The 23,592-nt window shown below is 38.1% G+C and overlaps 1 protein-coding gene across 1 annotated transcript in view; it reads left to right on the forward strand.

Annotated features, from left to right (window-relative positions):
- The window catches only part of LOC145988706 (uncharacterized), a 106,240-nt gene that overhangs the window by 49,065 nt on the left and 33,583 nt on the right, over positions 1 to 23,592 (forward strand). The window contains exons 10-13 of the mRNA XM_083123803.1: positions 391 to 554; positions 11,164 to 11,258; positions 18,240 to 18,387; positions 23,183 to 23,261. Of these exons, the coding sequence (XP_082979929.1) occupies positions 391 to 554; positions 11,164 to 11,258; positions 18,240 to 18,387; positions 23,183 to 23,261 (486 nt within the window). The remainder of the gene's footprint in view (positions 1 to 390; positions 555 to 11,163; positions 11,259 to 18,239; positions 18,388 to 23,182; positions 23,262 to 23,592) is intronic.

Consider the following 23,592-nt stretch of genomic DNA (forward strand, 5'->3'; position numbering starts at 1 on the left):
TTGACAGGATTTGTTGTAAAACTGTTTCATTATTGTTTTTATTAAATTTCTCTTACTGTTATTACTGTAACATTGATGAAAAACCAAATTAATGCCCCGATGAAGGGAGCATTATTATAGATATTAAAGAGAAAAAAAGTTTAAATACTTTTAACATCTGCAAACGAATTCTACAAGTGCAGCAACATAAGAAGAATGTGAAATGAGTTTTAAAATTTAATTTCAACTGCTAATGTTGAATGCAGACATGTCCATCCTGTGTTGGTTGTTGATATTAGCTCAAATTTAGTAATGATTGTATTTGCTATCGTAACATATGCCACCTGTTAAAATTAAAATATAAATTGCACCAATACACACGAGTTAAAAAATATTATGGGTTCTTTTCAGTTTGAGATAGTTTTCAACTCAGTCTGCTTATACCCACTGAAGGAGGAGTCTTTTGCAGTTGTTCAGAGGTTGTATTGGCTTCTCAAGGATGGGAAAATGATGACCCAATGTGCTATTCTGATTTGCCAAGCACTGCAGTACAGCGAGAACAAAACGGAGTCTAGGTAATCCATGATGTTTTCTTCTCTGTTATGTTTATCATCTTACTGGGTTTTTAAATTAATTTTTCCATTTACCTTTTGCCGCCCAAGGCCTTTTCCACAAGTAAGCCTCTATTGCCCGAGCCGATTTTGAGTAAAATGCAGAGTTTCAATTAAATGAGTGTAGATCGGAGGCTAATTGCCCTAGAGAGATGAGTGATATACCGTTGTACGCAGAATGAACCAGAGATTCAGACTATATGATTTTTTTGAAAATTCGGCGTATATGTGGCGGGGGGAAGGGGGCTAACTCAAAATTCCAAAATTTCGGAAAAAAAAATTGGTTCCCCCACCCTCCCCCCAAGAAAAAAGTACATGACAGTGTCGACATGCACATGGAAATGATCGCTGACATGTAAGGAACACAAAAATATTTGCATTTTTATCATATGACCAATGTAACTTGAGTTGTACCCCCAAAACGAATGGTCGGCACGCCACTGATTCAAGCTTCAAAATGCAGCGGTACCTTGAAATGACTATAGCTCAGAAACTAAATGCCCTAGAGATATGAAAGATATACCGTTGTACGCAGAATGAATCACAGACTTAGACGATATATAATTTATGCACATTCGGCGTATGCATGGAGGGGGAAAGGGGGGAAATCCCCTGAAAATACTTTTTTTAAAATGCCCCCCCCCGCCTCCCGAAAAAAGGATATGAAAAGTTCAAAATGCACATAGAAATTATCGCTGGCATGTAAGAAACAGAAAAATATTTCCATCATTGTCGTATGACCAATGTAACTTGAGTTGTACCCCCAAAAGGAATGGCCACTGATTCAAGCTTCAAAATGCAGCGGTACCTTGAAATGACTATAGCTCAGAAACTAAATGCCCTAGAGATATGAAAGATATACTGTTGTACGCAGAATGAATCACAGATTCAGACGATATATAATTTATGCACATTCGGCGTACATATGGAGTGGGAAAGGGGGGAAATACCCTCAAAAAACTTTTCTTAAAAAAATGGTTTCCCCCCGCCCCCAGCCCCGAAAAAAATGTCAAAATGCACAAAATGCAAAATTTATGCAAATTTGGTGTATATGTGGAGGGGGAAGGGAGAAAACCCCCAAAAATTATTTTAAAAAATTGTCACTTCACCCAAAAACTGTCCTCGCACTTGGGCACAAAACGACACCTACACACAACATTCACAGACGAAAAGCTAGAACGTAGTGATAAATGAGCGCCAATTCTTGCAGCTGCTTGAAATTCTATTTTTAGACAATGCTGGGTAACCCCTGTTGCCACTTGTGCTAAAAAAACAAAGGTTTCCTTCAGCACGCTTCGAAATTCCATTCTCACAACGCAGATTCAACAACCAGTCATCCCCCTCCCCCTCCCCCCTGCTTGCACCCTCAGGGAAAACTTTCGTTTTGACATCGGATACTGATAAACAAGCTTCCTTCGAATGCACTTAGCAGGAGGGAGTGAAAAGCATTGCTTTAGAACAACAAAGCCGGTCTTCCTTTGTCGGCAAAAAAATTGACCTTGAAAAGAGACGCAAAAGAAAAGTCCCTTTTCCCGCCTTTCCCCCTCCATTTTCATGAAGACAAAAAAATGCAAAAAACCATTTCTGTTAAATACATGTGTTAGGAACAATATAAAAAAATAAAATCGAAATTCTAGCCAAAAATAGAAAAGTTATAACATAAAAACTACGACCTTGACACAGCGTCTTGATCGAGACGCTTGGTCCCCTGAGGGTTACTTTTGGGTATCTCGTTTGAGACGCTTGGGCAGCAAAAGGTTAATAATTAGAAACATATATTTGTGTTAATAATAAAAATTGGGCTGAACAAATGCCACTCTGATACTCTTTACCAATTTCCACTGATACCAAAGCTTGGATATTGTAACAGCTCAAAATAGTTGAGATTATTATAAATTTTAAGGTACAAGCTTTTGCTTTAAAAAAATGTTCATAATTTCATGTTAGATTATCTTTTAATCACAAAATCCATTTTATTCCCCATTTTATTTCAAAAATTAAAGAAAATATTCATTTTGCATAATTTCCAGGATATATAGACTACGTGAAAGTGTTATGTGGCATTATTGCAGACTCTGGCATGAAGAACACCTCAAATTTGATTTGGACACTTTTTGACTTTTATCACAAAATGAGAACAGTAAAATTAAAGGAATCAGCTGAAGATTCTTTAATCTCATGATGCATCCACAATACAGTATCCATTAGTATGATATTTGTGGGTAAAATTGATGTTAAGACACAACAAAGTGTAAATGGTAGAAAGCACAATTATGCTTTTCAACGAGTATGGTAGTGAAAACATTTCATGTCTGGAACTGACCCAGTAACAATTACTTGGATCTATACCAGTAACTGAGTTAAATTGTTATAAATGCTAGAGCATGGCACAACTATACCATATATGAGTTTTGTTCTAAAATACTTTTATATTCATTTATTTAATTATAGCGGGCCTCCCCTTCTTCTTCTTTAATCAAGGGGTCCCACTTTAAACTGTAGGTCCAGTCCCGATTAGTCTTACTGTGCATAAAGTGGACTTAAAACACTAATTCAATCAATCAATCATTTATTTAATTATTGCAATTACACCTGAGCCTGTACCACTTTGAACTGATACACCCAAACCGATGCCAATAATCCAAGAGATCCACACTGAATCTGATACCAGCCCTTGAAAATTGTAATAATTAAAAGTTGATCATAGTATTGATCAATATGTAAGTATATGCATCAGTTTACCAGAGGTTGGCTTTAAAATATTCAAGAATTACATAAGAATATTAAAATACCTGTTTTGTAATTACGAAGTCCAGTTTTTGCCCAAAACTGGTGTGATTAAATTGAAAAATCTTCAAATTTTGCATAATTTTCAGGGTAACTGGACTACATGAAAGTGTCGTGCAGCATTTTGCAGACCACAGGAAAGACCAAAATGCCAAAAAAGTATTGATTGTTATTGGTACATAAATTCCAACTTTTACTCTCCAGTACTCTTGACTGATACTGCAGCATCAATAATTGGCTGGCTGTATTATAAAATGTATCATCAATTATAGAGAATATATGGCAATTTTTTTTGTTCCCACATTTACCCTGTACTTCCAGAATTATGCACATTCCCAGAAAGTGGCAGTCAGCAAATAAAATTTACTTTTTTACTTAATTTCACTATTTCGTTACAAAATTTAGAAGGAAATGTACTCCCCAACTCCTTGAAATTTGCTAAGACAGCATTATGATGTTTAATACAACATTTCATGCTGAAATGTCCATACGTCTGTCATAAAAGGAATATTTAACATGTTAAGTTTCTTTCTTCTTAATATGAATTTGTGCTTCATACAACATAAAACCAGTACACTTGGTCATTGCATCATATGAAGTGGAAATACAAAACATCTCAAGTCATAAACTTCTTAGCCACAAAAAAACATAATCTTTTAAGTCTGCTAATTGGTGTCACAAAAAATTAAAAGTGCATTCCATCACTTGTTGAAGCAGCACAAAACTTTCATATTGCTTGGTACAGTATGTAACATTCTTATTCGTACACACGAATTTTCAAAGAAAATGCTTTAATATTTGAAAGGACAGGGTTGCTACGTGACTGGAAAACCTGGAAAACATGGAAAAGTCAGGGAATTTGGTTGGTCAGGGAAAAGCCAGGGAATAGTCAGGGAATTTGGCATATTTTCTGGAATTTACGTGCATTTTGGAGTTGCAGGAGAACCAATTACAAAATGAACGAACGGTTCTTTTCCACTTCCGAGTTTGGTTCTTGTGATTCCAGTCCCCCCAAAAGATTCAGTTCAGAAACTTGTTCCTCTCGTCATTATGACTTCTAGTCTGTTACGTACAAAATTATGGTTCCTTCGCATTTCGATTCCATATTTATTCACTCTCGGATCTAGGTTCTTGTATCCGTTCATTGTGCAACTCATTCTTGTGAACGTGTTCAAGACTGGAATTTGGAGAGGCGTGAGATATTTCCTTAGAGAACAAGCTACTCAAGACGAAACCTACGCATCAGCCATCCTCAGAATTTCTTGCAGAAAAAATGTTGCTTTAGCTTTGTGTGTGGTAAGGAAATTTCCTTTCTTCAAGAACACACCCGTTCGGAACCCGTTCTCTTTTGATACGTGAATCGGAGCAGATTGGTGTTCGGACAGTTCATTGGTTTTGGATTTGCAATAAAGCTTGAAGAGCAGAATTTCACGTAACTGGCTGTGGTTGACGTCACACTGGATGGGTGCGGACGCCGAGTAAAAACAAAGGGACTCACTACTTCGTTCCCCCCGTGAACCCGTTCTGTGAATTTGAGTCCTTCGTTTGCAACCCATTCAGAAGCAACCTGATCAACTACTTCATTTGCTCATTGTCGTAGTTTTTACATTGCAGAGATGTGTTACACCCAAGAAATTAGTGATTTTATGCAGTATCAGTGACGTCATTATTCGAATACGCACGTGTTTTGTGCATGTAGAACGAATTTATTTTTTAAAAACTGGTGCGAAATAGAGGAATTAAACGTACGCTGGTCACACATCGTTGTTAGGTTAGGAATGTTGGTTTGATGCCGAGAGTAATTTTACGTATTGTTTGCGTGTAGAATGAAATTATGCTGAAAAGTGGTGAAAATGAGCCCAAGTTCCTTTAGTTTTATTACGATTTCATCATGCTACAAATGCAACTTTTACATGGTTCGATTTCGATTTATGTCTGTTAACACATATTGCAGAGTTTTAGCGATTACTTAAGATTTTGTCAATATATGCTTTTGTGGTTAGGTTAGGAATGTCAGGTTTGGTTGTCTTAGAATTAAAATAAAGACCCTGAATGTACTCTACTAAGGTTCCTATTTATTTCTACATTCATTCTCACTAGTTTACGATACTTACTGTTGCTTGTCAACCGGAGAATACCTTGTCCGTGGGAAGCGTGTATGATTGAGTAAGGTCATTTTGAAGTTTTTTTTTCAACATAAATAACTTTTTTCGAATTCAAATAGTGCTCATTATTTTAAGGAAGGTTCAAATTTTGTTTCACAATGATTGCCAAAATTCTATGATAATTAGTCTTCCTGCTAGGAAAATTTGAAAAAAAAATCATAAAACATTCGGAACTGTTACCTTTTAAAAGACAGATTTTGATGTTTTTCGTAATATAAAATTGGTTCCAGCATGTGGAAAACTCAAATAATGGAGATATTTGATTCGAAAGTATGGCCAGCGTATATATTTTTTTTAGGTGTATGGTTGGTCACTGGCCCCATTCAAGTTTTGAATTTCCGTAATATGTACTATTCTCAATAAATTAAAAAATATAATCATTAAACTTATTGCATATTTTCTAAAGGTACATGACCTAATTTTCTGTTGTTTCTCATTTGTATTGATATAGGCTAATTGAGGTTGTACGTATACAGGTTACATTGTAAAGCTTTGATATATGCCACATTTTTTTATTGATTTTTTTATACCACCTTAATTGTAATGACTTAGTGAAAATTGGGAAGTACAATAGTTATTTATTTTTTCATTGAATAGCATTATTTTAATCACTTGGTAAATTTTTAGCTAATAACTGTGTATATTCATATTCATAATAATTAATGTGCCTGCATATTTAATTGAAAAACATGAGGTTCAAAAGCAAAAATCATGACGACAAACATGTCTGGAAAAAACTTATTTCTGGTCTGGAAAACCTGGAAAAGTCAGGGAATTTCATAATCAAAAAATCGTAGCTACCCTGAAGGAAATACACTCTTTTGAAATTGTTTCTTTACAATTCAATAACTACAACCTTAGTGACAATTAAGTTCGGCCAGTCACAAATATAGGAGTGCATTGTGAAAGAAGGAGAACACATGCATATGCTGAACATATTTTATTCAGCAGGCTACATGGAACAAAGGAAAACATAAATTTCCACTGCAACGCAGCAATGTATGGTGTCCACACAAAATAAAACATTTTCGTCCATCTGCACGTGACAATGAAGTTCGACCACTGTTAGAGGGGATCATGTTTACCATTATGTGACGCCGCCCCGTCGGCGAATAACTGTGACAATGCGTCGGGGCATGCTGCGGACGAGTCGTTCAAGGTATTCCACATCGATGCGGTGCCATTCCTCCTGCAGGCAGGCGATAAGAGCAGCCACTGTCGTGGGTCCCCTCTGTTGCACACGCCACACATTCAGAACACGCCACACATTCTCAATGGGCGAGAGGTCGGGACTCGATGGTGGCCATGGCAGAGTTCGCACGTGATGGCGAGTCAACCATTCTCTTGTCAGCCGCGCTGTATGAGGCCTGGCATTGTCGTGTTGAAAGATGAGACGCCACCTGTGGAACAGGTGCCTTCGCACTGTGGGAAGATGCCGCTCCAGTATGCGTGTATAGGCGTGTGCATTCACAATGTCCTCACAGACGTGTAGTGGGCCAACCCCAGATGTCGTCATGCATCCCCATACCATCACTGACGCAGGTTTCTGTACCCAACGTGCATAACATTTTGCTTCATTCTGTTCCTCCTTCCGACAAATGACTGTTTTCCGTATTTTCCCGTACACAACATTGAAAATGGATTCGTCCGTCCACAAAACCCTGTTCCACTGCCAAAATGTCCATCCCCGGTACATTCGTGCCCACCGTAGTCGATTGCCTTTGTTCAACATGGAAAGGAAGGGTTTACGTTTCGCCTTGTACACTCGGTAACTGCATCACTGTAGGTAACGGCGAATGATTCTGGTTGACACTTCAATGTGAAAGTGTTCTCGAGTCCACAGTCGTAATTCGGTCACAGAAACATGATTGTTGGTCTGGTTATAGCACCTAAATATCCGTAGGTCACGCACGCTCAGCAGGCGTTTTCAACCGGGGGCCTTACCTGGCTCTGTAGTACCCGTATTTTGGTGGTGTTTGATGATGCAGTGGACGGTTGACTTGGGTAAGTTCAGTTGGCGCCCTATTTCCCGTTCAATGAGTCCATCCCGTTGCAACTCCACCACTCTTCTCCTCACGGTGTTGTCAATAGGGTTGCCCCTGGCCATGGTGATGATGCACTGTGGTTCCTCGGTGCACAGCACGTGCTTATATACGGCAGACTCCCTTATCGTGTGTCCGTGATGTCATGCTTCCGTCGAATGCGCCACTATCTGGAATTTTCCGTATGGGTCTGGTGCCTGGTCGAAGTTCAATGTCACGCGTATAGTTCCCCGTTTTCGTTCTTTACGTGACCTTGGGTGCAACATGCTGGGATCACGATTCATGCCTGCTCACACGCCTCCTCTTACACAGAAGCGTCACTTCTGCGGGTCACCCATTCCACCACCTATGCCTCTGTGCATTGAATCACGTATTCCTTTCTGGTCGAACTTCATTGTCACCAAGGTTGTAATATCATTAGGAACATAAAATCTTACCCAAATTCTGTATAACCAATGACAATAATAAATAAAATGAAACGGAAAGAGAAACATGCCATTTTTTGTACAACTTTTCTATTCGTACACTTTATAATATAAAAGAAAAAGTATAATCCGAGCAAATTCACTGACAGTTCTAATACTTTGATTCGTATCCTTTGGCTTTAATTACTGCTTGACACCTGTTCTTCATAGAATTAACCAGTTTCCGGCATGTTTCATAGCTTATTTTATTTCACTCGGCTTGCACAACAGTTTTCAACTCTTGTTTAGACTTGACGCCTGCTTTATGGACTCGCCTCTTCAAAAGTGCCCATGAATGCTCAATGGGATTTAAGTCTGGACTTTGAGCTGGTGTTTGTAGTAGTTTGGGCACATTCTATATTAGCCAATTCATCTTAACTCACGCCTTATGCTTACTGTCATTGTCTTGTTGTAATCTGTAGATAGGCGGCATGTCCATTTTTTGGGCACTGCTTTACATTGTTCTTCAATATGTCCAAATAGACATATGCATCCATGATACCATCAATAAACTGGATGGTACCAACACCTTTGGACGACATACAGCCCCAAATCATTAATGACCCACCACCATGTTTAACTGTTGGAACTGTGTTAATGTGATCATTGTCTTTATTTGATTGTCTCTAGACCCTATTTATCCCATCTGACCCGTATATATTAATCTTGGACTGGTCTGACCATATGACACTATCCCAAAATTCCTGGTCCTTGTGGATGTGCTCTTTCGCGAATGAATGTCTATTCCTGCGATTCACCTTATTTACATACTGCCTCTTTCGTGGTATTCTGCCATAATATCCATGCTTCCACAAAAAAACGTCGTACAGTTTGATCGGACATCATCTTGCCAGCATGATTTTCTACTAACGGTCGTAACTGAGGAACACTTAGTCGCAGTGACGTGCACTGAGGAGTAGCTAGTCTAGCAGAGATAGATCAATCAATCTCACATCTCGAATTATATTCAAATCACAATATTTATTGTCTTGTTAAAGCCACCACAGCTCGTATGTAACACCTTTTTTTCCACGCTCTTCTCGTCATCGGTGTTCTCCGCGGGCAAAGCTGGCTGGATACCCTAGCTCGCTCTTCTTCAGCCAGGCCAGTTTGCAGATAGAAACGGCCGCCCCAAGGAAAAGGAAGATTTCTACCTCTACTTCCCTTGCCCCCACGCCCCCCGCTGCAATGGTTGAAAGCCCAGGCTTTCAGGTCCCCTAGTCTATCTCCTATAGGACAGATAGGGGATTTGTTTCTCATAATTTTTTGTAAATCCTATAAAGAACACAGGGTAAAATTTTCTGCAGTACTTATGTTCTCTGTATTTACACAACCTTTTACACGTTGTACAATATGTGCGTATGTATAATATGGGATGTAGTTTTATTATTTATGAAATGGGAACGTGTTATGTGCAGACAATAATGTTATGCTTTCTTTCTTTTTTCTTTTTCAAATATGGAATATATAATGATTAAATTACAAATATGTGCTCAGGCTCTCTCTGACTCTCGTTTTAGTAGTGTTTTATTTAAATATACTACTCTTGGTCTCTAACAGTCATAAATACGGATGTATTTATTTGGGCAAGAGAACGCGTGTTCATATTGTTGTTGGTTTGGTTTATTTTACTTCGCTTTTCTGCCACATTTGGTTATCGCGAAAATGAGGATTGAGTGATGATATGATGAAATTGGTGAAGGGACCTCATATGAACAATCCAGGCCAAGATTCGAACCCGTGATGAGTGCGCATTCTTGTCCTATGTGTTGCAGTGAATAATGAAATAAATTGGAATGAAAAATGTATCTCAGAACTCAAAAAGTCAAATGAATATCATTGAAGAAACTACAAAAAAAGTGTGTTGTGGTTTGTTACTTGTCACCAAATCAACCAAGCGTGGAAGAGTGGTTATCACAGCACGCTACAACACCAGGAGTTCCGGGTTCGAACCCCGACCCGGGCATGGGCGTTCCCTGTGCTCGTCCCTTTATCAATTTCATCGTATCATCTTCGCAAATGTGACAAAAAAGCGACGCTAAGTAACAAAAATGAAATCAAATCATTGATTAATTGCTCAATTTGGTTTATTTTACTTCGCTTTTCCGCCACTTTTGGTACGACAAAATTGATGAAGGGACACACACAAAGAATACCCATGGCCAAGGCGAGATTCGAACCCAGGATCTCTGGCTTAGAGTCAAATCAAATAGTTTTTTATTTTCGAATGTGGGTGGGGTTACGTGTACTTTTTTCTAGTACTCATTCATAATTTTGCAATCTTTTCCTGTTATTGACATTCTTCTTTTTTGTAGGAATACTGGCCCTAAAGGGAGGAGGGGTGTGATCCACACCAACCCCCCCCCCCTCTTGAGCACGCCACCGACTGCCACCCCAAGTGTCGACGTCACCGCACGTCACTGCTTAGTCGGGAGTTTTCTCGCACTCTGTTTAAAATAAAGCGTTTATCACATTTATTCAACCGTCTCTCTTTTGGTTTTCTCGGCACATTCTGTGTTGAACCTTCCTCTTTAAATGTATTTACTATGTATTGAACTGTGGAGTGTGATTTATTGACCGTTGTCCAATTTTTCTTAACAAATAACCTCTAAGGGCCAAATTTATAATAACATCCTTGAGATCGGAACTAAGTTCCTTCACCTTGCTCATTTCGAACACGCTGATAGATAGACAATACCTACGGCAGCATTCCATCTTGACAGGGAGCGTGCCTGCATGGTCAAACTTGTTACGAAGTTGCAAACTTCATGAAATCGCCTGATTAGCTGTGGCGCTGTATGCAAGGAAGATTGAAACTCTTGCCTGTACGAATAACAATGTTGCATGAAACAGCATGTTTTTCACTTTTCGCACAAATTATATGCTCTGTTTATACACTTTGAACATACATTTTTATTGACATTTGTTTGTGAAATCATCATTAACATTAATTTCCAGGTACATATGAAAAATATTATATTTACTAGTAGATGTGAAATTTTTTCCTCAGAAATTCTATGTTTACGAATAACAATGTTACATACTGTAACTAACTGTGGCATTTTTGTACTGAATAATGGGATGCATTCTTTATTATAATTATTCTTCCTTCCAGCTATGATCACATGAAGTGTACAGTAGCTAAGGTAGTTCCAAGGCTTGCACCACTTATGGAATTTCTTTCTCAAGATGCATATAACATTTTGGAAGGTAGGAACTCCAGTTTTTTTTAGTCCCCCACCACACACACACTTAGTGTACTTTTTTCTCTTTCATTATAAAGGGTGTCTCAGAAATATGTTCATTTTTAAAACTATTAACATAAATACTTAAATTTTTTGTATAAAGATAAATTCATTACCAAAAGAAAGCTTAAACATTAAATTTTTATTTGTGGAAAAGAGTTTTGGACAAATGGTGACCGTTCATGTTTTCACATTCAATAATTCTTGAACTAAAGTTTTCCGATCACTCGCCAAAGCATTGCACGAGGAATAGCAGTGATTTCAGCTGTAATTCTTTGCTTCAATTCTCTCAAATTTTGTGGCATTTGGGTGTATAATTACTCTTAAGGTAACCCCATAAGAAAAAATATGCTGGTGTCAAATCGGGACTTCTCGGTGGCCAGTTAATGTCCCCCTCTGCGACTGATTACTCTTTCTAGGAATAACTGATGAAGAGCATTCAGTGAATCAATGGTGACGTGAGAAGTGGAAAAATGTGTTTCTGTTGTACCCATCATGGTTCTGAATTGCAGGAGTTAAAAAGGTCCTAATCATTTGGCAGTAGCGCTCAGAAGTTACAGTATGAGCATTACCATGATCATCTTTAAAAAAAAATAAGGGCTGACGATTCCTTAGCTTGATAGGGCAGCCCAGACGAGAACTTTAGGTGAATGTAATGGCATCTCATGAAGGTTTTTGGGGTTTTCCTCTGCCCAGTATCGACAGTTCTGTTTATTAACATGCCCGTTTATGTAAAAATTTGATTAATCAGAAAACCATATGTTATTGTAACCATTCAAGCAATCTCTCATTGTTCTACAGAACTCTAATCGTTTGGCAGGATCTTGTGGTTTTAATTCTTCTGAAATAACAATTTTGTATGGGTAAATAAGCTGCACGCACTCTTAACGATTGGCAAGGATCCTCACTAACAGATTGGCGCACACGGTCAACGTTTCTGTTTGATCTTCATGACCTTGGACGTCCCGGCAGTTTACTCATCATAGTGCTTCCAGTGTTTTCAAACTTTCTCACCCAATATTTAATTACATTTGCACTTGGGACGTCTCTCATTCCTGCCAGGTTATGATGATGCCAGTACAAATGACGCACAACAACATAAGAATCATTATTTTTATAAAACGCACAAACACAAAAAAGCATGTTGCTGCCCTGTAAAGCGCTCCATGGCAACTAAATATTAACAATGTTCCCAAGCGTTTTCGATCTATCTCATTTCTCCGTAATGTGTGAATTCCCCCAGAGGGCGGATTCAAAAACAAAAATATTTCTGAGACACCCCTTATTTATCTCTAGAGGTACATACTTCTGAGAGAAATGCTGAAATTTTCGACACATGAAGAGTTCCTCTTTGTTTTTGTTTTTTGTTATTTTTGCAGTGTTTCGAAGATATTATTTGTTAACCCTTTGAAAAATATTCTTAAGAGCAACTTCAATTGAAGTTTCAGCCTTTTCCCCAGAAGTGTAATATTTTTTATTGCACTTGTGCATCTACTAAAAATTTCACCTCTGAGAAATTCACATAGAAACTCAGCATAACTTCATTTCAGATGGTTAAAATAAAATTATTATGGTGTTCTTAGAAATGAGACAGATTAATTGGTCTCTGCTGGAATATGTCAGTATAAGTATATAGATGTATTGGTTTATCTGTAAAATTAATAATAATTTTGCTGATCCAAATGCAAATACTTTAAAGTAGAGTGCATAATTCTTTCATTTTATTACTATTACAAATAAAAAGATGCAATTCGTACATCATGGTTTTTCATGTTTGTGGAATAAAATACACAGTTGTATAATAAATATGTAAACGAGTTTCCAACTTTTTCCGCGAGACTTACTCACTTTCCGTATGAACTAAACATTGCCAGTGCATCTCAACACCTCAAATTCCAAATTTCATTTATTGCTACCCATTCATCTGTGCTACAAGCTTTTAAGCATTGTAATAAATTTTATATACAGAGTGGCGCACGTAATGTCAAACCATTTGTTTTGTTGATTACACATTTATTTATCATTGAAATATTACAAAATTAATGCATACAGTGAAAACCCGATATTACATTACCGCATTATACGTTTTCCTGCTTAATACGTTCTTCCAGTCAGGCCCCGGGAAAAGGCCATGTTAAATAATAGGATGTTCACCTTGATTTTACGTTCGCTCTAACTCCAGTTTCCCCCTTTATACGTTCTCCGAGCCGTGATGATGTTTTAAAATTTGCCAGAAACCTGTTCTGTTGACCACGCAACTTCTCCCTCCCTCCTTTTTCTTGCTTTCCCATTCCCCATGTGACCTTGAACTTCCAGAAGTTAGATTTTCCTGGTAGAGGAGGGACGGAGGAGGCATGGTTCCTGGAAGGGGTGGGGGAGGAGGTGCACAAGTTGCATTTGTCATACCTCCCTTGAGGGACAGGAAGGGAAAATGGCAGTTCTTGCATTCCCCGTGAAGATGAAATGGGCCAATCCTTCTGCCGCAGGTTCAGACAACAAGCGCACCATTGCCAAACCGATGCTCTATGATGCCTTCCATAGTTTGGACACAATGTGTGTGACTGAGGTGTCTTTGTTCGCCCTTTCCCTTCCACAAAAACGCGAATGGAAAATTGACAACGCTGCTCGATCACCATTCGCTTCTTTGCCCACACATTTATGGAATCCTTCCTAGTTGACAGAAACGAAAAAAAGATGGAGGGGAATTGTTTGTAAAAACATTTCCTTTCTTCTTGTTTGCGTTGAAAATAGAAAACTTGATTTGCCATACCGGATAACAATGGCGCTTTTTCTTCAATGGAAATTCGTTTAGATTCCTAAGAAAATATAATTGGATCTAGTAAGATTATTTTTAATCTAAAGTATTTTCACGGACGCTATATCATTTGGTTATCAGAATGAAGCTGAAAAGGCACAAGCTACGGACAGATAGGGTGATATTTTACTCACTGACGGAAAAATATTCATGTCAAATCAATTGTGTGTGTTTGGGGGGGGGGGGGAGTTGAGATAAATTATTCTTGTACGTGAGGCAGAGAATGTTTTCTCTATGCATATTGCGTAACTCGTATTTTGTAAAGTGATGGGGCCAGGAAAAATGAGTGAATAAGCGAGGGGTGTGGCAATATTTTCTGAGAACAGCCAAATTTAGTGCAATCTAAATGCCATTAAAATGCGTATTTGTGCCAAAAGAGCAAGGGGGCTGCCCAAGCATGGTGCTGATCACATCACCTTCAAATTGGCAAAAATCGAAGAATATGTGGGGTAAAGGCAGCTGGAGCATAGTGTTGATCACACCACATGGCATGGTGCAAAGTGCATGGGAAACTACCTTCACCTTTTTCTCATTTGCGGGGGGGGGGGGTCGTTTGCTTTCTCATATCCCCCTATGGTATCATAACTAGTCCTGTAATTACTGAAAAGTGCCAAGTATTTCTGCCCCGATTTTCTTGCTTGTGTGGAAGACATCTTAACCAATTAACATAATGGTGAAAAGTCTCCTTTCCTCTGACGTCTAAAATTACGTTGTTGCTTTTGAACCTGAATACGCATATTCCCACATTCAAGGAACATAGCGTACATAGCGTAGGGCCAGTAAAAATTTAAAAAAAGCCCATCTTCCCCCACTGAAGCTCATTCATCTGCCACTGTGCACACCTATGCAGTAATTGAAAGATTCAAGCCTTTTTTCTTTCTTTAATGATGCCCGGCGTTGGATATCTTGCTCATATGTCTGCAGCATTGACATGACAGCATCTAATCAGTGATCCTTCTCCCCCCCCCTCCTTCTTTCTTTCTGCAACTTGGCCCGGAATAAGCACACTTCTGATAAGACTTGCTCAACTCCATTAGCGCTGCTCCACCACCTGTTTGTCCCCCCCTTCCTCTTACAAACTGGTCGTGAGCAGCAGGTAGCTGTCAACAGGTGCCAATGTTTTGTCTCGAGTCTCCAGAGCAAAGACTCATGGACGGCATTGCCTCGCCTCAGAAGGTTGTTTTGCTTTGAGGATTAGGAAACACATGGACCAGATACAAAGCGAGGAGTTAAAAAGAAAGGACAACCTATTTTTTCTTCTTCTTGTTTTTCCATCTGATAAACACCTTGAACAAACAGAGCAGTGCAGGAAGGAAATGCACATGATGCAATCCCCGCTTGCTTATTATGGGAAGGTGAAAATAAATAACGCAATATTAAATGTTGACAGGTAGACAAAGAAAAGAAAGAAAAAAAGGGACTCATTATTTACAGGAAAACTATTGCCCTCCACAAAACTTCTAAATCCAATAATAAATCGAACATGGACGTAAATAACAATCAGTGGCATGCCCAAAGGGGATTGATGGGAGTCATGAGCCTCCCTCCCTCTTACCAGTATTTCAAAAAAGAAAAAAATAGTCAAAGGCAGGAAAAGATGGCAAAGTGAGGACTGACTACTATAAAAAGTGTATGTAACCCCATCCCACTTTCGAAAATCCTGCGTGTGTCACTGATAATTTATTGCGACGTCTAAACATGCGTAAGTTTGACAAAGCTTGTTCTGTGCACTTCATGCTTTTGGGCTGATCGGGACTGGATGCATATGCAACTCAAAGTGGAATCTGAAGCATGTCTTCAGGACACTTTGATTGCAGTATATAAAGATGCTTGGCACCCAGCTATAAATGATCACCCCCCCCCCTCCAATTACCCGGGACTTCTAAAAATAGCAACTATTTACCAGTTTCCAGAGTGAATGGAGATCTCACACAATCAGATGCATAAACCTGACCTAATAGGCGGAAGTTAGAAGCAGTCATCCACCGTCCCTACCCTCAAAAGTGTGTCCCGTTAATCCATCATTGACTTTCACCGCACATCTTGCTTTTTTACCTTAGAAATTCATTATCATACTTCTTGCCCGTTGTTGAATAATTTTTGACACAATATACCCCCTAAAAAGTCGATTGTGTAGTCCTTTCTTACTGACACTTGAGTTTCACCACTCCCTTATGCTTTCCCGCTTCTTACGTTTCCCACATTTTACGTTTTTTATTTATAGGCCCCCTGAAAAACGTAAAATCGGGGTTTGACTGTAGTTAATTAATTATCCAAGTATGGAAAGTTAGTTTAGTGCAGAATGTGTTCAGTGTGTCCACCATTATGGTTCACAACCTCTTGCAAGCGAACCTTTACATTTGTCACAACCCTCCGGCACAAGTCTTCCGAAATTGCACTGCACAACTGCACGATATGAGCCTTGAGTTGTGCTACATTTCCAGGCTTCCTTGCGAATACCTTATCTTTAAAAAAAAAACATAAAAAAAATCACATGGATTAATATCCAGGCTATGCGGCAGCCACTGTCTCCCACCTTTGTGATGTTCGGGAAACCGATGACATTACACACACATTAAACATCTCATACAGGAAATCAAGAACAACTTTGCAGTATGTGGGTGGGCTCAGTCTTGCATGAACCACTGAGTGTGTAAAGGGAGACCTGTTGCCAACAGCTGAGGAATAAATCTGTTCTCCAACATGTCCTTGTATCGCTCTTTGTTCACTGTTTCATCAAAGGAAAAAGGTCCGATGATTCCGTGGGTTGAAATTGCTGCCCACACACTGACCTTTTCTCCATAAGTGTTGTGCAGAACGTGATTTTCTTCCACTAACCACGAAGCAAACTGATGCCTTCGTTCCTTGTCCACTGCCGTTAATTTATGGACAACTATCATTTTGTAAGGGAACAAGTGAAGATCAGAGTGCAGAGTCCTTTGGATTTACCTACAAGATATTCCTAACTCAGCAGCCGTCATCCTTGTTGATTTACTGGGACTTTGTATCAAAGCCACACGAACTGCTTCATGCTTTCAGGTGTGGGGTCACTTGAGGGGCGCCGTCTATTCTTCTCCAACACTGAGCCAGTGGCTTCCAATTGCTGACACAATCTGTAAATGGTCTGTATGCAGGGAGCCCATCTTGTACCAAAGTGTGCATCTTTGTGTCGCTACCAAACTCTTCAGTTCTGCAAAAATCATTACAACTTTCACCCTCTGTTCGACACTCAACCGGCCGTTATCCACCATCTTGCAAACTGCTGTTTTGCGGCAAGTTAGAGTCCGATACTGACTTCTTCTGACATATACCGGATTTTCCATGAACCAACTCACCTGAATACGTGTTTTGAACATTCAGTATATGATATTAAAATTTTATGGGGGTGATTGAATGGTATGACTTTTCATGCACCACTCTGTATTATGTATTGGCTTCAAATTGGAATCATACAGTGCAACACTGAAAGGGAGAACAGCTTGGTTTGCTGGAGCTTCTGTGATAGCATAAACTGCACATGCCCATTCCTTGGATGCTACCCTTCTGGAGTATCCATGTGCATTGCCATATACCCACCACACCCTTCTTACTGATACCCTACAATTTCACCATGGTAGGAATTGTCTTGTACATAGAGAAGGTGCAGCACAGTGGAATTTGAGAAGTTGCTTGGTTCTGAGCCATGGTTCCGCTTGCTCATCAAGAAAGTTTGTCATGGTACCAACTGCACCTGATTCATATCAAAATATGGTCACTGGATTGTATAGCGGTTGCCTTGTATTTAAGGTGTAGAAGCACAGTGGTTTGCATCTCATTTTAAACTGAAGCTAAACATTTAGTCTGTGAGCCTAAAGTGGGCTTCAAACCAACTTTGATGAACTTATGGTACATGTAAATACACTCAGCTAACTTCTTCAACAATATTGCTGAAAAGAGGATGACTGAAAATTCAAACATTTTTCACGTGCACATGAATGGCCTTTAGCCTTAGCGTGCTAACTTTTACTGAAAGAAATATGCAATTTGCTTGCAATAACTTCTAGGAACAGAAATTATGAACTTTTTTCATTGTTTCTGTAGGTTTCATATTTTGGACTCACATTTTGTTGTTGTGTATCTTTCATATTGCAGTGATTTTGGAAAACAACTGGAGCCAAGAAGAAATGAAGGAAGGTCGTCGTCTGGTTGACTTGGAAACAAATTCAAGTAGAAGGAAAATAAATACCTCAGTTCACTCTTCAATAATTGAGATGGAAAAACACTTCTCCTCGAATTTCAGGTAAAATTATTCATATTTTCTCTTCCTTGTGCCAAAGAATCCTTATACAGTCTGTAAGACTTTTGTCTGCGGTAATCACTATTTTGAAACCCTCTTTAGTGGTGTTTCCTGATGAAGAATTATTTTCTGTTCATGCACAACAATGTCGTAGAAACTCAGGCAAATATGCCGTAAGAGTAATGAATAATAAGTTTTCCTAAAGGTACTCATATAGTGGTTTACTTGGTAGGATGTTAAGTTTGATGTCATAAATACATTAGGTTGTATTAATAGAACTGAACACCTATTCATTTCTCATTTTGTTGGAGCATGTTCTTCATTTTGTATGAATAAAAAAATGTTGAGAACCTGCTCACAGACTCAATTGTGATAAGATTGAAAAAGGGTACGTCCTCATAAACAGCAGGCATTTAGTTACACACACACCTGACCAGGAACATACATGCATGTATATATGTCAGCAGATCATAAAAAATGTTATATCTAAGAGAATTTGCTGGATTGGAAGGTATGCAAGGAGGATCTTTATTCACCCGAAAATGGAACACACGCTCGCTTCTTGAACACCCACTTCACTACCATTGGCATTAGAGTACTGCAATGAAGGCTTTTTGCTCGAGCACTTGATAGTTCACACGAGCAACACTAGATTGTAACGACCCCAGCTCGTTACAAATTGTACGAGTTCCACCTCTGTATGAATGACCTTTCCTATAATCTATTGTATTGAGAATTGTATAAGGTTAAAACGAGTTCCACCTCTATTTGAATGACCTTTCCTATAATCTAATGTATGGTTAACATGTAAAAAAATGAACATACTTATAGTTTGTATTTCCTCCACCGCTTATGCTAGCGTCGCCGACCCTATATAAAGGCGAAAGCTTGGCTAGCGAGTTAGTTGGACTCCGCCTGCGGGCGAGAGAAGCTGAGCTCCGTCTTCGGATGAGAGAAAGAGGTTGGACTCTGCCTAAGAGAATCCACTCCACCTTCGGGTGAGAGAATTTACACTCCGTCTTCGGACGAGAGCAGTGGACTCTGCCCACAGGCAAGAGAACACACTCCACCTTCGGGTGAGAGAAGTAACCACTCAGCTTGCCGATCCCACTCTACCTCAGGGTGAGAGAGAAGTTACACTCTGTCTTCGGACGAGAGCAGTGGATTTCTCAAATTATGAATTATTTATTTTACTTTGCTACCAAATGACAAATTTATAAGGAAATTATTTCATCTCCATCTCATTTCCAAATGCAGTGTTGTATCTGGTAGATAGAACACCGGCACTCTCAAATCAAAGCTAGTGTTGCATGCAATTGTTATATCTGAAATTTCAATAATCAATTACAGCATAAATACCTAACAAAACAACTTCTTCTTAGAGAGACTTCAGTACATCAGCCTTACAATGATACAAACTTTCAGTGCAATGATGACAAAGGTCCAATAAATATATCATGTCAAACTTGAAAGGGCTCTCCTGAAAAAATGTAAAACTGGACATAGAACGTTTATTTTCTCAATGGACGAAATGTTATTTGTTAGTATGTACCCATTTTTAAATTCAAAAGTTATCTGAAATATTTGTAAGTCCAGTGAACATTTATGTAGCAACATAGCTCTTGAATACCAGCAGAGAGTAATGAACTCTACTACAGGCCTCTTTACTGGACAAAGAGAAAGCACTAGGGCTGAGCTGATACTGATACCGATACATTGGTATCGGCATCGGTGAGTATCGGTTAATTTTCTTTTACCGATACCAAAGATTTTCAGTGGCTATAGAAGAGCAGGCAAAGGCAACAACTCGTCTCAACATTTATCCTTTCCAAAAGTTCGTTCACCCTTCCTTGTGACAGATTGGAAGACCAGGACAAGAAGTTCCATAGATTTTCCTAGAAACACTGGATCATAAACCCCTACCATCCTGAGAAGCAGATGGCAAGATCAAAGGCATGGGCAAGTGAAAGATGAACCCAAACGTGACTATGAAGGCATGTGACTGCTTAGTTAACGCAGTGGGAAATAAACCATTCACTGTCAATTCTTGCTTGAAACTTGTGGTGATGAGATAGGTAGATGTTTTTAACCCCCGCTGCACAAATGCCGGATCAGGTAGTTGCGGGGTTCTTGGAAAAGAGGGATGAAGGTCACTGAAATTAGCTTTGTTTTATCTACGTTCAAGCACGAAGAGGAATCAGCAATTTATACTTATCCTCTTCACTTCTGTCTTTCGTGTGACTGCCGGTATCGGCCAATGATGGCTATTTTTCTCCGCCAAAAGCCGATCCCCGTGGCGGAGTGATTAGTACATCGCGCTATGATGCCAGGGGTCCCGGGTTTGAATCCTGGCTTGGGCATGGATGTTTGTGAGTGTCCATTCATCAATTTCATCACTCATCCCCATCTTTGCAAATTAGCCAAAAGTGTCACAAAAAGCTAAGTAAAATAAAGCAAATCAATCAATCAGTAATTTCCCCCGAGATTAGATTGAGAACATACTGCTTTCAATGACAGTACTAAGAATGATAAGCTAATCTAGACTGGACCTACATTTTAAAATGGGACCGAACCCCTATGTGCCTCCACTGAGTATCGAACCCGCGATCTATTGATTACAAGGCGACAGAGGCCCCTCTAAAGATTTATGTACACCACTACTTACAATAATGTACATAAAATATTTATCAGGAACTTTACTTTTCATCAAATGGACGTACCATCATTATTTTGTTATTCAATAAATATTTTTTTTTATTATTTTCTTTGACAAAAATTTCCTTGCCAGGACTGTTGTTTTTACACAAATTTTGGCGGTCTTAATTACACGAAAGCTAGATGATGAATATTTTCTGTTTTATCTCTGATTTTATACCGTCTTTTTACTATTTATGTAATAACAATATTTTCTAGTCAAGATAGAAAGAACAAAATAAGTATTAATGTTGTCTTTCCTCCATTTCTTAGTCTGTGGTTACATACAACAATACTCCATACGCATCGGAGAAATTAAGTACTAATTAATTCATTTTCATATTACGTATTACAAATAATTATATTAACGTTTTAAATTGAAACAATTTTATTATATTTCTGAAATACTTGGCTCGGACTGGCTCCCCAAATTATATATTTCTAAATACGTGCCTAGTGATGTGACGAGTTAGTATGACTCGGTAACTAGCCTTTGTTATTTTGTAATGGAATTATACAAGTATCGGTATCGGCATTGGTATCGGTGAGTATCGGTATCTGCAAATGGTGGTATCGGCTCAGCTCTAGAAAGCACAGTGGCAAAAGATTTATATTCTTGCCTGTAATATGAAGTGAGACACTATACTAGAACATATTATTAGAGAACAAACCAGAAATATGAAATATGATATGTGAAATAATATTAGAGAACATTCCTGATTATCCATCGGAAACAGAGAAACTTTTGTGAGGTTGCAAACATTGCACTCAGTAATGGTCAACCTAGGACCTCTTATTTTCTTGTAGTTTACGGTTATTACAAGCATAAGAAAACAGTTTTTTCTTTGTGACGTTTCAGGAGAACACACGCTCCTTTCATCAGACATTTATTTTCATTTTGACTAAAGATACAGTTATAACAATGGTTAGTAATTTTTAAACAAAAAGAATCCATTATATAATGGATGTCAATGTTACATTGTTGTAATATAGCAACTTAACTGTGAAAAAAGCAGTCTGTTTTATTTTTATTTGAGATTTTTTAAATTATGAATCCCAAATATCATCAGGTAATTCAAATTCATCATTGTTTTCACAAAGTCTCTTGATGTTTTCTGTTACATTAAATTTTAAAGATGGTGGCTTACTCCATTTGTGAAAAAGAAAACAGTTTCCTTGCTGTTTGTCCCACATAATCCTTTGAACATGAATAAGATGGCACGAACACGATTTGGACAAGAACAGGTTTGTCAACTCATATCATCGAAGAGAAACATTTGATTAAAAAGAGAAGGGTTTTAAAAAGATTAACGGGAAACACAGAGTTGAATGTCTGGGAAGCTTCGTTCATTGCAAAAGAACACTGGAATAAATTAAATAATGAAAATGGTAACGTAGATCCAGTATGGAGTTTTCTTTTTCACAAATGGAGTAAGCCACCATCTTTAAAATTTAATGTAACAGAAAACATCAAGAGACTTTGTGAAAACAATGATGAATTTGAATTACCTGATGATATTTGGGATTCATAATTTAAAAAATCTCAAATAAAAATAAAACAGACTGCTTTTTTCACAGTTAAGTTGCTATATTACAACAATGTAACATTGACATCCATTATATAATGGATTCTTTTTGTTTAAAAATTACTAACCATTGTTATAACTGTATCTTTAGTCAAAATGAAAATAAATGTCTGATGAAAGGAGCGTGTGTTCTCCTGAAACGTCACAAAGAAAAAACTGTTTTCTTATGCTTTTAATAACCGTAAACTACAAGAAAATAATTCTATAATGCAAGCAATGCGTACATACAAGAAAAACTATTAGAACCTCTTATCCTGTATTACAAAATTACAGATATGTTAGAATTACAGCAACAAGTACTCATTCAAACATTCATGTCATGTATCTGTAATAACCAGTCTCAGTGATGTCTCTCATGACAAGAAAGGAAGTGAACAATTATTAAAGCTTTAATACTTGCATTATGGGGTCATTGTTCAATACATAGTTGAAAATACAATATATATGAGTTACAAATGATAATAAATAGATTTACTTTGTCCCAGTTTCAGCTTCATTACTTTGCTCTTCTTTTCTAGGAGTATGTATTTTTGGTTTCATAAAGACAAGATTCCATATTTGGAAGATGGAAGAAAATTCGTGCAGGAAGCATTTCAGGTAAGAATTTTGCAGTTTTCATTGAACTTTAGTGCACTTTTTGTTTGAGTAAACAAAACTAATTATTCTCTTATATGTCTAATCAGTGTTTTTCTTCTTTTGATATAAATGTAAAAATTATAAAATTAAAAATTTTAGTTAAGGATAATACTTTTTTATACAAGGAGGAAGTATACTATCTGTAAAAACCGTGATCATCTATGTGGAACTCTGAATTCCTGTGTCCTGTGATCTGCTGTGGGTACACTGTTCGTGCTTTACTTGATCTAATCTTAAAAGAGGGCATCTGTTTACTGAAAATTCCTCAAACTTTGTGAATTAAGTTAGAATT

This window comes from Lepisma saccharinum, chromosome 6 (genome assembly GCF_977018435.1).
Source record: "Lepisma saccharinum chromosome 6, izLepSacc3.1, whole genome shotgun sequence".
In the NCBI taxonomy this organism is placed as follows: Eukaryota; Metazoa; Arthropoda; class Insecta; order Zygentoma; family Lepismatidae; genus Lepisma; species Lepisma saccharinum.